At 34.6% G+C, this 12,550-nt stretch overlaps 2 protein-coding genes and 1 long non-coding RNA gene across 4 annotated transcripts; 1 reads left to right on the top strand and 2 right to left on the bottom strand.

The window, feature by feature from the left end:
• Positions 1-363: 363 nt before the first annotated feature.
• Positions 364-2,704, top strand: LOC132068227 (ras-related protein RABA5a-like). 2 transcript variants are annotated; one of them, XM_059461752.1, is made up of 2 exons: positions 364-1,065; positions 2,024-2,704. In XM_059461752.1, exons 1-2 carry the CDS (start codon positions 810-812, stop codon positions 2,359-2,361), a joined length of 594 nt encoding a protein of 197 aa, XP_059317735.1. In that variant the 5' UTR covers positions 364-809; the 3' UTR covers positions 2,362-2,704. The 2 variants fall into 2 exon arrangements, with proteins under 2 accessions (XP_059317735.1, XP_059317734.1); XM_059461751.1 differs by having other exon boundaries at positions 390-1,149.
• Positions 2,705-4,198: 1,494 nt separating this feature from the next.
• On the bottom strand, positions 4,199-5,572 carry LOC132066872 (uncharacterized). Its single transcript, XR_009416953.1, has 2 exons — positions 5,354-5,572; positions 4,199-4,386 (listed from the first exon to the last, which is right to left on the bottom strand). It is a non-coding gene; the product is annotated as an uncharacterized LOC132066872 (long non-coding RNA).
• Positions 5,573-5,974: 402 nt separating this feature from the next.
• On the bottom strand, positions 5,975-11,675 carry LOC132068226 (scarecrow-like protein 13). The gene is made up of 2 exons (XM_059461750.1): positions 11,463-11,675; positions 5,975-8,016 (listed from the first exon to the last, which is right to left on the bottom strand). The coding sequence occupies exon 2, from the start codon at positions 7,861-7,863 to the stop codon at positions 6,241-6,243; it is 1,623 nt and encodes a 540-aa protein (XP_059317733.1). The 5' UTR covers positions 7,864-8,016; positions 11,463-11,675; the 3' UTR covers positions 5,975-6,240.
• Positions 11,676-12,550: the final 875 nt, after the last annotated feature.

The raw sequence follows: 12,550 nt of genomic DNA, 5'->3' as shown, positions 1-12,550 counted from the left end.
TTAGGTCTGCGTACACTCTACCCTCCCCAGACCCCACATGGTGGGATTATACTGGGCTTGTTGTTGTTGTGTCAAACAAAATTATCTTGATTTGCTTAATATATGACGTTTAGATTCTACAAAAAAGTTTGAGGAATCTGTTTTCCTTTCTGAAGTTTTGTGCATTGCATCCGTCCTTTTTGGCATTTTGCAGATCCTAAGTACCGGTAATTTTTTATATTATTTCCTGTGTTTTACAGCACCAACAGTTATATGGTCATAAATCACCATATACTGAGATTTAGTAATTATTTTCAGAGAAGTGCTGACCTGTCTCTTCTATACCATGGCAAAAAATCCATGCGAAGTGTGTGGTGATTGTTTGTCTTTTCGCATACTTTATTGAGCAATAGTTTGTAAAATAACATGGTATAATTAGGTTAACCTACTACTGTTACCATTCTCAAAAAGTAATTAGGTAAACCTACACTGAATTAGGTGAATTTTGGAAACCTCTTTAGGTTCAAAAGATTGTTCTTATGTATGTCATCTTAGAATACTACTATAACAGCAACTACTACTACACCACCTCAATCCCAAACTAATTCTCGACGTCATTTTAGAATATAAAACTAAAATTTTCTGTGTGCACATTTTTTCACAGTGCTTGATTTCCATCCAAATGCTTTCCGGTTTGAGCATAATACTTGGCGGCAAGAAGCAAGGGAGCGGGAGCTTAGCAGGTGGTGGGGCATTATCCCTATTATGTTTAGATTGTTATAAATAAACAGTTATGGTGTTTTAGCTTCCCATTTTATGTGGTGAAGAAGATGGCACACAATTCTGAGGAAGAAAAAAAGGAGGATTACCTTTTCAAGATTGTATTGATTGGTGATTCTGCAGTTGGTAAATCCAATTTGCTTGCTAGATTTGCTAGAGATGAATTTTATCCAAACTCAAAATCGACAATTGGAGTAGAATTTCAGACTCAAAAGATGGACATAAATGGAAAAGAGGTTAAAGCGCAGATATGGGATACGGCTGGTCAAGAGCGATTTAGAGCAGTTACTTCTGCATATTACAGAGGTGCAGTTGGAGCTCTTCTTGTTTATGATATTAGTAGGCGCCTGACTTTTGATAACATTGGTCGATGGCTTAACGAACTTCAGAGTAAGCAATATGCTATTGATTAATTTTGTTGTTTTAGTTTATACTTTTAGTAGCCTGTTTGGCCAAGCTTTTCGAAGGCCAAAGATGCTTTTTTTTTTTTTTTTTTTTAAACTGACATGTATGGGCAAGCTTTTAGGAGAAAAATAAGTGCTTTTGATTAGAAGCAGAAGCTGAAAAAAATTGCTTCTACCCAAAAGTACTTTTTTGAAACACACTTTTGAGAAAATACACTTAGAGACACTTTTTAAAAGCTTGGCCAAACAATAATTGCTGCTCAAATGTGCTTTCAAATTGATTACCCGTAACACAAACTGCTAACACTTTTGAAAAAAAGCACGTCTCAAAATAAGTTGATTTTAGAAGCTTGGCCAAACAGGCTAGTTGATTGACTAACTACTTATTTGTTTTCTCATTTAGTTTATAATTGCCTAAACTACATTCTCCACGTTTAAGGTACTTGAGGAAGGTGTTCAAGGGATTTTGTTTTGTTATAGTTCAATAGTTGAAAATTTTGTGTTGACAGAGATTATGCCATGTCGGTTAACACATAATCTATTTTGCCAACTGTACATTAAACTCATCTGTTGCATCATGCATTTTCCTCTATGATTCTTCTGGGTTGGTTAGATTGTTTGGAAGGCAGGAGTATCCTATGTTGCTCGGACTCTATAAAAATGTTGCCATACCCGTATCAGATTCTCCAAAATGCACTACTTTTGAGGATCCGACACGGACCCGTCGACATTTTTAAAGAGCCCGAGCAAGATAGCCAGTATGCTTTATAGTCTCTAAAATTGCTCATAAAATAAAGCAACATACGTCTTCCTTAAGTTGACTAGCATCTTTTGACTTGTATCTTTAATCTATTTGACAGCTCATTCGGACATGAACGTGGTTATAATACTCGTCGGCAACAAATCCGATCTCAAAGAGGCCAGGGAGGTTACGACAGCTGAAGGCAAAGCCTTGGCTGAGGCAAAGGGTCTATTTTTCATCGAAACTTCAGCTTTGGATTCGTCGAATGTAACTTCTGCTTTTCAGACAGTTGTTAGGGAGATCTATAATATTCTGAGCAGGAAGGTTATTCAATCTCAAGAGCTCCAGAAAAAGGATTCCGGGCGGCTAGCAAATGGTAAAACTGTGGTTCTGCAGGCTGATGAAAATCAAGAAACAGTTTCAGAAACAAAGAAAGGTGGATGTTGTTCATCATAAGTAAACAATCTTTATGGAGTTGCCTTTGTTAGGGAGCACTTTACCCCCCAATCTGGGACTTCCTGTCGGGCCTCAATGCTGGTACCAGACACTGGGTGGAAAACGAAAAAAAAATAAAAAAATTAAACAATTCCTCTTGTGAGTCCTAAGACATGTCAACGTATCTTCTCCCTTGATGTAATTGAGTTTCTTGTTGGTTGAAGAAGTATAACTTTTTTTTGGATCTATAGGGAAAACTTTCTGTTTAGAAAATGTAAATTATCTCAAGGGGAGAAGAGCATTTTTTTGACAGTGTTTTGAGTTTTTAGTTTTGTATAATTCAATTTGTTCAGCTGTTTGTGTTCTGTTTGTGTTTCAACCTGCCCTTTGTTTCTTTCCTTGATTAGTTTAGTAGGCATTTGGATAAGATTTGGTTGAGATTTGAAAGAAAGTGGTAGTTGAAGTGAAGTTTAGAAAGGGTATTTGGAGCTGGATGTCGTGTTTGGACATGAAAACAAAGTTTAAGTTTTGTGAGTGAAAACTTGAAAAACTTTTAGATGTTTTTCAAACTTCTAAGTTTATTTCATGTTTGAAGTTGAAATAATGATCCCGTTTGATAAATATATACTTATTTGGAATTTTCTGTATTCATTCCACTCTAGTCATGTTCATTTTTCCCAATACAAAAGACAAATTAAAGGCTCTAAACATCACACTTATTTATGTGTGCATACAAGCCCCTAACCAAAATAAAAAGGATTTATTAGATCTAATATGAGAGTTGTAACAACTAATCCTTTACGCCAACTAGTTCGTATCGCTTACATGAATTTGCTTCCATTTGTTTTATTTTTCGATTAGTTTGCATTGCTTCTAAGAAATTGTAGGTTTTTTCTGAATCGCGATAACTTATTATAGAAATACCTTTTACCATTTTTATCGCCTCATATCATCATATTGTCGCATGTGGAAGTGCACGTGGAGGTCCGTCTGAGCATGATCAAACCATCTTAACCGATCCTCCCATTTAACGCTTGCATCTAGCGTTAGATGTGATTACTTGATTATATATAATCTTGTTCCATTTTGTAAAATTGCACATCTATCTTACGATCTATTTTTGTATGTATCTTGTGGATATGTAGAGCCTTAGCAAATCAATATTCACTAATATAACATTGCTTTCTAAAATTTGCTCTCTAAAGATTTTAAACTTATGAACTAAATTGTTTGGTCAAGTTGCCAAAATCAACTTATTTTAGGTACTTCTTATCAAAGTGTTTTTTGAAAAAGTACTATGCGTGATTTCCCCAGTCCTTTTTTCCTATCAGTCTAATCCAGCAAAATAAGGCTCAACCAGAAAAGCTAAACGTCATGCGAGCTTTACATATGATGTTATTTTTTAGTGCAATTCTCAAATAATATAGGAGTGTGTTATTTTCTAATGTATTTAGATGAAAAAGTTACGACCCTTGTTTGTAGTAATTACAACTCCCCAACAACCATAACCCTAAATTCAAGAAATTAATTCTATATAATGCACTATTTATCACTGGCATTCCAAATTTTTATGTGAGCTAAATAATGTATTTCTCTCCAAATCTAAACCAACGCGAAATTTCCATCACATTCTTTTTAAGCCATAGAAATTAACAAATATGTATCCACAACCCCATTCATTTTCTTTGGCCTTTAATTTACATAGGTTTTTTTTTTTTTTTTTTTTAATAGTAAGCAATTGTATATAAACCAATCTTTTCATTCTTTTCCAAAAAAAATAAGAACACAAACAAGAATCTTTCAAAGAGAAAGAAGAAGGAAAAAGAAAGAAACAAAGTAAAAAAGAACAAAAAAATCTTTCTTTTTCCTTCTCCTCCTTTCTATCAAAAGACAAACATTTATAAACCATTCAAGAAAAAGAAAGATTATTTTATCCTAATTTGTTGTTTGTTACAAAAATGGCCAGCAGGAAAATGATTACCTTGATGGTGATATTTTGCCTGCTAGTGGCTACAGAAGCAACAACAAAATTTACAAATGTAGCACCTGAAAGGAGTAACAATGTGAATTACTCTTTGCCACAATGTTATTATGAATGCTTGCAAATTAGAGCTTTCACATTGACTGAATGCCAAAGAGAATGCAGAAAGGCCTGTAAAAAGAAAAACAACAACTACAACATCAACAACAATATCTAGCGCGTCAAATTGTGATCGCGAAGACATACGAGAGTAAAGGTACAACAATATCAACAGCAACAACAACAACAATAATGTCCAGGGCATCGAATCGCGATCGAAGATATACAAGAGAGGGAATAATCAACATTCTTGAACATATTTTTTGATGTATCCTTTTTGCTAAAGGTAGGATTTTTCGATATATAAATAACTTCTTTCCTTAATTTTGTATTTTCTTTTAATAATCATTTCTTTTTGGGTGTTTTTTTGTGTGTATCCTTGTAAATTATGTATTAGATATATGTAGCATTGATCACGGTTTTATTTATGTTAAATGAAAGAAATGTTTCAAATGTATAATGGCTTTAAGAATTTTGATACATTTTAAATGAAAAAGAATGTCATCCAAAATTGAGACTAAAATGATTGATAGACGTTCCAAATGTCTGTCAGACTGTGCTTTAGATATTGTTGCATTACCACATGTTCAATCACAGAGGAAATTTAAAATTCCCATGAAGAGTTAAGCATTGATTGCTGCAATTTTAACTGTTGCCGCACTGGTGTCACACCCTTCAAATATGCATAGATTTTGGAGAATCCGACACACGATGATACCTTTGAAGAGTCATATAAGACTGGTGAAATGATCTAAACATTCATTGCCGCAGATGAACTGATATAAACATTTGGTACTAAAATCATAAGTTTAAGCAGAGTATCAAACAAGCAGAGTATCAAATAGCAGAGAATAGAATATAACTTCATGCACAAATAGTGTGAAAAATCTTTACATTGTCAGTGTATATTAGTCAAATCTGCCAGTTACTCACCGCAAGCCAATCTTTATTTTCTACAACTCTTCATTAGCCATTTGGAACAGTCTTCCTGCAATTTTCTTCCAAAACCAGTATCCATCTGATTGCTGAACACTAATATTCTTTGCTTCAATCATCAACCCCGTTCGGGCCAAAGAAGCATTGTCACGGGATCATTATCAAACTGACTGCAATCTTATTTTGTCTGTAAAGATCCCACCAGAGCGCCTTCTACTACTATATATAATATATATATATGACTATATATATATATATATATATATATATATATAGGAATCATTCTCAATGAATCCATAAGAATTGATCCCCTTTTTTTCTCGGTCAGGATAAAGACCAAAGATTAGAATAACTCAAAAGATAAAGAAATAACGTTAATCTCCTCATGCTCGTTCCAAGCTCGAACTACCATTTGTACAAATAATCATCCCCTTCCTAACATGATTTCTTCTTCATATAGATACATTTAAGATCTGTGGGACAACCAAAGAATCAAACATGATATGATCACTTCTATTTTTGAAACTGTTTGGTACAGCTTGCCTTGATGTAAAGGGTTTAGTCATGACTATTATATTTCAAGAAACCAGCAGGCTAATGGATTATCAACAGTAATCATGAAAGCAACTATTGATACAATTCATAAATTTCAAAAAGAGATCAATATACCAGCAAAAGAGACAAGAGTATTCCCAATATCTAATTATATTTCAGAGAGCACACTATTTTCCTTCCAATGTTAACATGTACAAGCCTAAGATTTTCATTGTCCTATATCTCGTAAATCAGAAACGGTTAACAATACAATCTTCTAGTCCTCCCAAAAGGCAACAAATCAAAGATTAGGAGAGATTTAAAGCTTAGACAAACATTTCCAGGAGCAGTCATCTCCAAGCTGAAGAAGTCGCCAAAGCTCTGTTCTTCCATCCGAGATAAAGCGCCCCTTTGCTCTCTGCAAGCCTAAAATTCGGGCTAAACTCTTTCAACACGCTGTTTATGGCTTCCCCAACTGATGGACTCAAGGGGCATTGAGTAAATCCAGCCATCATAAGTCTCATACTCCACTTCCCGAAAAGTTCGTGTCTTTCCACTCTGTCAGCCCCCTCGCACGCTATTATGTTGACAACGTCTCGTGCCACACAATGCTCCTCTGCACTGATCCGCTGCTTGTCATCCCTCGGGCGAGCTGCATCAATTGATTCGAACATTGCTGTATAGTAATCCATAGTTTCACGGAATCTCGGAAGGAAAGCAGAAGTGTTGGTGTTAGATTCTTGTTCAACAAGGGTAACTATCTTCGGGGACAAGCTCTTAACTAGTCTTAGTAGACGGTCTCGATGGTTCGCAGTGCTTACGCTCTCGTCTGGCATGTGATGCAGCACGTACGGGAAGTTAACGGCCAAGGCTTCTCCATGTCGAATAATAAGGTTTTCTAGCTGTACCTCAGATCCAGATATTGCAGCAGCATGAAATTCAAAAGGCACTCCATATGATTCAGCAACTTTTGCTAGCCTTTCACCGACTAGCTGAAGTCCTCCTCCCCGTGCATGAGCTGATTGAGAATCATCGACACCTGTGATGTGGACGAAAGGGGGCCCACCAGGCCGACGAGCAAGATTATGCATGAGGAACATCCATTGACTTCCCTGTGCAATTTGAAAATCAATTATATGGATTCTGTTCTCGTTCCTCATGGCTTCATCGATCACAACGTTGGCGGATGTGTAGGCGAATTTGTAGTAAGGGACGACGTGATAGAGGACTTGCATGTAAGAGATCAATTCTGAACTAGTCGGTTCGTTGCACTTGAGCTTTTTGTATATAATACTTCCCGAGGAAAATAATCTTGCTCTAAGCCCTTCCAACATGTATGCGCTTAACCGTTGCATAGGTTCCCCGGAAACCGATACCCTTTGCTCGAGGACATTCATCAGAACTTCTGCAGCTGAGAAATCAGAATCCGACACTGCTTCAGCACAGGCAAGGAGGAGCTCTTTCACGTCCAAACTCGACGCGATTTCCAATACTCGATTCCACTTTGAAGGTTTCGAGACCTCGCCATTAAAAGAGCAACTGCTGTCTTCATCAATATCAGAGTCAGGGCCGAGCAAATTATTTGCCATCTCCCTTAGCACATGTTTCAGTGCATTGCCATCATCAACTACCGAACACCCGCTCAAAGGTGAACCGTACGTGTTGTCTGAGGAATGCCGCTGATCTGAAATGTATGAATTAGAACATTGAGGAGAGAAGGGACTCCAGTTGGACGAGACGCTTACAGTTGGAGGCGAATCATAGTTGACATAACCGGAAGCGGGAAGCGAGTCGAGAGTAAAGAACTGTTCATTTTGTGTCTCATAGGAGATTTGTGTACCCGAGCTGCTAGTATCATTGGAATTGTTGTTAAAAACATTGTAAGGGCTATAATATTGCTCAACTTTCGCAGTTGGCTGATGGTACAATTTGTGAACTCCGCCTGATGATTCAGGTCTCTGGGATGCTTGCATCTCGGTATCAGTCACGCGCTCTTTTTTTATTTTTTTATTTTATATGTGCTCTCTTCGAATTGGCTAAGGTGCTGCAGAACTGTTCCAAGCTTCTTAGATTTGGTACCTTTAGAGGTTTTCAGCAGATACGTCGAATCTCATAACCAACAAAATCTGCCAAATAAAGAAAATCATGATCAGTATACTTGATGAACTAGAATTTGGTAAAATGCAGTAAAGGGCAACAGGAGATTTTCGACAATAGAACAAAGAAGCTTTTTCAAGAGCAAAAATGTAAATTTCATCAGCGTCTGCGCAGGTCTGTTCGATATTTAATGTTCCGAACCAAATATACCAGTCGGAAAAGGATGTAAGACAAGTAAGAAAGCATCCACATCTTTTTATCACAAAGTATGAATAAGAAGTATCATAACAAACAGTTTTAACTTCTATACACTGATCGAGTAAAAGAATTTTCACTCTAATAGGTCACCGGAGAGATAGCTATTAGGTAAGCGTAAGTGAAATCATTAACCTAGAAATAGAACAAAACAACACACACAGTGGGAAAAAAGCATCTCTTTACGTCTTCGATATTCGAGCTCTAAACCAGAATGTGTAATTAGTCAACAATATCAAGGAAAAAAACAAAACGCGATAATTGATGAAGTTGGTTTTATCAACAAAAGTATAAAAAGATAAAATGTAACCAACTCACATCTAGAAAAGAACAAGCAAAGACAGCTAATGCATTAGAAGATTAATTCATTATGTGAAACTACTAAATAAAGTAATAAAGAAAAAACTAAATGTAGTGGCAAGCTTATCAACAAAAGAATTAAAAAATGAAATCAAACTCACTTAGCCATTCCCCTCATATGCTTAGTAATAGAAAAAAGTACGAGAAAGAGCCTATTTCAGATATCTGAATAAATGCTATGCCTAACATCAAATTTCCATTTAAATACTGGGAACAACAGAGAATATTCAGATAGAAGGAAAAGATCTTCAAATTCACAAGCAATCAGATTGTTGTAATGAAGAGTTAGAAATATCAACAAATTCACTACTCCCCACAACCCAAGAAAAAAAAAAAAAAAACAAAACAAAAAACAAAAAACAATAGACGAAAAGTAAGGAACTTGAAATATTCAGATCATTAACTACTGAAAAATTAATCAGTACAGTAATAACTTAACGCGTGAGATCAATCTTATGGTAACTTGAGGGAAGTTAGCAAATTCGAACGGAGGAGGAAAAGGCAGAAAACACAAAAAACTATTCTTTGAAATTGGGAAAACAGAATCAACATAAATAAAATTGTAAAACCAAAAGGAGACATAGAAACAATCAAATCTCCTACTATACTGAAGATTAAAGCCCTTTAAGAAAAAAAGGGTAACACAGACCAGAAAGCCGTCGAGTTTAAATCTTTTCTCATACCCATGAAGACGAAACAAGAATAGACTACTCAAGGGGGCAGAGCTAGAGGGATGGAGGGTAGTTGGAAAATCAACTGGTAGAAAGGTCAATTTTTCTTTTTATGTATCTATTATAGTAATGAACCCCTTGGTGAAGCTCCGCCACTGGACTACTCAGAAGACAGAAACTCCTTACTTCGAATATGAAGAGCAAGAATTGTATTTGAACTATGATTCATACTTAATATTCAGACCTCGTGTCCAGGCCACAAAAAATGACATATAAAAAGATAGGAATCAACATTGACATCCATCTTACCGACCAAACATAAAGATCAAGAATAATTGACATAAGCAAAAGAGAGGAATCAATACTGAGGGATCAATATTGATATCCCTTTTACCGACCAACATAAAGATCAAGAATAATTGACATAAGCAAAAGAGAGGAATCAATACTCATATTCTTCTCCTTATCCACTCCAACAACCCCAACGTAGAGTAAAAAATTCTAACAAGAAAAACCAAAAAAAAAATGCAAGAATGTCAAACCTAGAGTTCTGAACTTGCACATTTAAGCAATTTTTAAGCAATACACTAGAAGCTTCCTTATTTGAAAGGAGATTTGACAATTATTTATTATAAAATCTTATTTTAACTCTATTTGCAAGGTATTTTTTTTACTAAGGGGATTCAATTGATCCCCTTCTGACCACGTAGTTCCGTCTCTGCCCAACCCCCACAGGAGCGGATGCAGAATACAAGATAAAGATTCATCTTAACCCAGTAGCTTTGCGTTAAACCTTAAATATATTAACAAAATTCACTAAACAAGTACAAATAATAAATTTCGAAGCCAGTACATCAAATAGATTGTGACGAAAAATCGAACTTGAACCCATAAAATTCAAATCTGGAATCCACTTCTTCCCACAAACCAAAAAAGGGAAAAAAGAGAAACTTCAAAGTCACAGAAAATTTCATTCAATACTGTAAGCAAAGAACAAACCTTTGATTTTCAATATTAAAACAGAAACTTGTTTAAACGACAAACAAAGTCAAAAACTTGCATTTAATAGGCGATTAATCACTACTTAGACTAATTAACCAAAATTCCATTAAAAATCAAATAGATTGTGATAAAAATTCGAACTTGAACCCATAAAGTTCAAATCTTGGATCCGTGCTTTGCCCACAAACCAAAAAAAAAAAAATGAAAGAAACTACAAATAATCAGCTTCATACATACAGAAGTCACAGAAAAATTTCATTCAAAACTATAAGCAAAGGTCAAATTTCAAGATTAAAACAAAAACTTAATTAAACCACAAAACAAAGTCAGGAGCTTGCATTTAACAGTGAATCTTATCACTACTTAGACTAATCAAAACTCCATAAAAAATAAAAAAAATCTAGCCACTAATAATAGTCCAACAAAAACAAGATTTAAGGAAACCAATAAAGAAAAAAGAAAAGAAAAAGGAGATGAAGAAACAAGAATCAAATCAGATGGTATATTACAAAGCCAAGAATCAGATGGTATATTACAAAGCCAAGAATCTTACATCTAATAGCTAATTAATCACTACTTAATACTAATCAAAACTCCATACAAAATCACATAACAGCTACTACAAATAGTCAAACAAAAACAAGATTTAAGGAACCCAAAAAAGAAAAGAAGAAAAGGGAGATGAAGAAACAAGAATCACATCAGATGGTATATTACAAAGCCAGAATCTAATGAGGAGCTAATTAAGAACTACTTAAAACTAACCAAAACTCCATTAAAAATCAAATAACAGCTACTACAAATAGTCAAACAAAAACAAGATTTAAGGAACCCAATAAAGAAAGGAGATGAAGAAACAAGAATCAAATCAGATGGTATAATTTTATTTTATTTTGGTAATTAAATCAGATCAGATTTTTTTTTTTGGTAATCAGCTTCATATATACGAAAAGTCACAGAAAACTTTCATTCAAAACTATAAGCAAAGAACAAACTTGATTGTCAAGATTAATAACAGAAACTTAATTAAACCATAAACAAAGTCAAGAACTTGCATTTAACAGGTAATTAATCACTACTTAAGACTAATCAAAACTCCATACAAAATCAAATAACAGCTACTACTAATACTCAAAGAAAAACAAGAACTGCAGAACCAACAAAGAAATGAAGAAAAGATTACAAACCTTCAAAAGAATTAAGTCTTGTTGATGAATTCAAGATTATTTTCTTCAGACAGACTTTTGTTGTTCTGCTAAATACAAGAGAAAGAGAAAAAAAGGGTCTTGTGTCTTATTATGATGATTGAAGAAATGAAACTGTTTTGAGAGTTGTTGGTGCTTGTTATATAGTCAAAGGAAGACTTAGAAGACAAAATAAAAAGATTAACGATACAGGGCTGTTGCTTCTTGGAGATAACAACTTGAAATCCTCCTTCACCAATATTGTAGACTATAATTTGCTGGCACCACGTGGGAAGTGTCTATTCCTATAACTAGTCATAGTTTATTTGGTCATACTTTTTTGGCCTGTCAGTACAGAATATTCTTTCCCGCGGTGAGAGACTGAAAAATTATCCTAGGTGGTTGAAGAAAATAATTATTTTGTTTTTATTAAAATTACTAAGACTTTAGAACAAGGGACAGTCAGGTGTACTAAGTTTCGTCTATGTGCGAGATCTGAAAAAAAATTGAATTGTAGGAGTTTATTGTACAAGAAGTTGTTTTCACGGCTGGAACATATAACCTCCTGATTACGTGACAACAAAATCTAAAACAATAAGTATATTCAAATATTTAGATATGTAATAAAATTAAAATATTTGAATACGTATTGAGTAATGAAATATTGCAGTAACATTTGAATGTTAAATAATCATTTTTTCAATATTAAAATATATAAATTTGTCTTTATTTAAAAGATAGTAGGTATCTAATAAAATTACTTTAGTATTATATTGATAAAATATTTTAAGAAAATTGTATTGGTGGTGGTGATGAGTAATGGTGGTGATTGTGGTTGTCGACGGGGGGTGATGTAGTAGGTTTATTATTAATGGTGGTGGTTGATCGGAGTAATTAGTGCCTGGTGGTGGCGATTGATGATTATGATAGTTAATTGTTGTAGTGATTGAAAACGTTAGTTACCAATATGTAGTGGTAGTGGTGGTGATTGTTGTTAAAATTTGGTGGTTATTATGGTAATTATGAAATTAGTGGTGATGATTATAAACAGTGGCTAGTGGTGATGGCGACTGATTATGGTGATTGGGGGT

The sequence above is a fragment of the Lycium ferocissimum genome, chromosome 8 (genome assembly GCF_029784015.1).
Source record: "Lycium ferocissimum isolate CSIRO_LF1 chromosome 8, AGI_CSIRO_Lferr_CH_V1, whole genome shotgun sequence".
Lineage (NCBI taxonomy): Eukaryota > Viridiplantae > Streptophyta > Magnoliopsida > Solanales > Solanaceae > Lycium > Lycium ferocissimum.
This window is presented reverse-complemented; position numbering and strand designations above follow the sequence as displayed.